General features: G+C 29.7%; 1 protein-coding gene across 1 annotated transcript in view; it reads right to left on the bottom strand. All coding sequences in view use genetic code 6, as the record gives it.

Annotated features, from left to right (window-relative positions):
- Positions 1-1,527, bottom strand: part of TTHERM_01226690 (calpain family cysteine protease, putative) — a gene marked incomplete at both ends in the record, with an annotated part of 1,677 nt that extends 150 nt beyond the window's left edge. The window contains one exon of the mRNA XM_001013433.3: positions 1-1,527. This exon is cut by the window's left edge and continues 150 nt beyond it. Coding sequence (XP_001013433.3) covers positions 1-1,527 — 1,527 coding nt within the window.
- Positions 1,528-1,686: the final 159 nt, after the last annotated feature.

Here is a 1,686-nt window from a genome sequence, read left to right as displayed (position 1 = left end):
ATGACTGGAATATTTGATTAAACAAACGATTGTATTTTAGATCAGTTGATTTCTCTTACTTGTATCATAGTTTTAACCTAGAGAGTCTTTAACGATATTAAGAGAAAGTGTTTATTGAATAGGATTGTAATTCATCCAATATGGCAAGCTTTATAATTGACCATATTCTATGTAATAAACATTTGTTATTTATATTCCAGGAGTAGGAAGAAGAATCTGAAATTAATAGTTAATTTGCTATCCAACAAACAAAGGCTAATACTTACTGAGATGAATAAGCTATGGTGAACCTGTATTTGCATTTAAGACTTATTATATTTCAGTATGAATATATGTGTTGCTTTTTAGTGGTACTGTTCTCAGACCACTCTGGCTAAGTATATAGAAGTAGTCATCTATAGGAGAAGCGCATACAGAAGTAGCATGCTCATTAACATATTAGAATGTGCTCACTACTTTTGGTTGAGTAATATCTGTATAATTAACCAAACTAATTTAACCAATATCTAGCTAACTCACTAAAGCATATGTGTTATTCTATAAAAGAGAAATAAAGTTTGAACAACCCTAAATCTAAACTCTGCTTACAATATTTAGTTGAGGAAGAGAATTCATGTCTATTACATCGATACCATACAAGCCTTACACTATAAAAGCATATTGTTTATTAGTCCCATATTTGGCTTTTATAATATTTTCTCCTCCATTGGTTCTAAAATAATTAGCTAATTGTGGGTTTTTCTTATTTGAAATATCCACAACGCAAATAATTCTACGTCTATATACAGCGACAATATAATTACTATCATGAGAAATAATCAATCCATTTGCAATACTGCCAAATACTCTATTTTAGAATTACCACTAGCTAATTTATGTAAATTTACCTATTGTTGTACTATTAAACAAAACAAAGCTAAAATTGTTATCAAACACAAAGAGTGTCTCATCATCGCTCATGTCCATAGAATATGAATAAGAAGGGTCATTAGATGGCAGAGATTAAATTAAAATAGGGTTTGTTCTATCTGTTATGTTATATATATTCATGATGGTTGTCTAAGTTTAAATAGGCACGGCTAAATAAATTTGGTTCTTACCAAAAAGAAAAAATGAATCTACAGATGTTCCACTTATATTAACTGGTATTTAATATGCTGGAGTCATAAGCTGAGGAGACACTCTCAAATCCATTATTGCCAAGCCTTAATCTTAAGAACTCTAAAAGAGAAATTAATTATTTATTTCTACAGCTCCAGTCCACCGCCATCTGCTGTTTCCTGCATTGACGCTAGTCGATTTTTGTACATTCAATATATTAGGTACATCTAAATTTAAATTTGGTTCAGATTTTTTAAAGGCTAGTAGCGAATTTCCATTAGAATAATAAAGATACTATTACTATGAATCTTTAGATAAAATGAGACTAAGTGAATCAAACGGAGCTGAAATTATTTGGAATAATTTAGGGTTCAATTTGTTAGTAATGTCAATAATGTAAATACCAACAGATCTTTACCCAACCATCACATAATTTTCATCATTTGTCAAAGTAATAGCAAAGCTATTAGGTGAACTATTTGGATCAACCCACCAATGGTGAACTACTTAGGGAGGATTATCGACAGTAAAATTTGTAAATTAATTTTAAACGTACTTTTATTAAATAGGATACAAATCAATAAT

This window comes from Tetrahymena thermophila (genome assembly GCF_000189635.1).
Source record: "Tetrahymena thermophila SB210 genomic scaffold scf_8254679, whole genome shotgun sequence".
Lineage (NCBI taxonomy): Eukaryota > Ciliophora > Oligohymenophorea > Hymenostomatida > Tetrahymenidae > Tetrahymena > Tetrahymena thermophila.
This window is presented reverse-complemented; position numbering and strand designations above follow the sequence as displayed.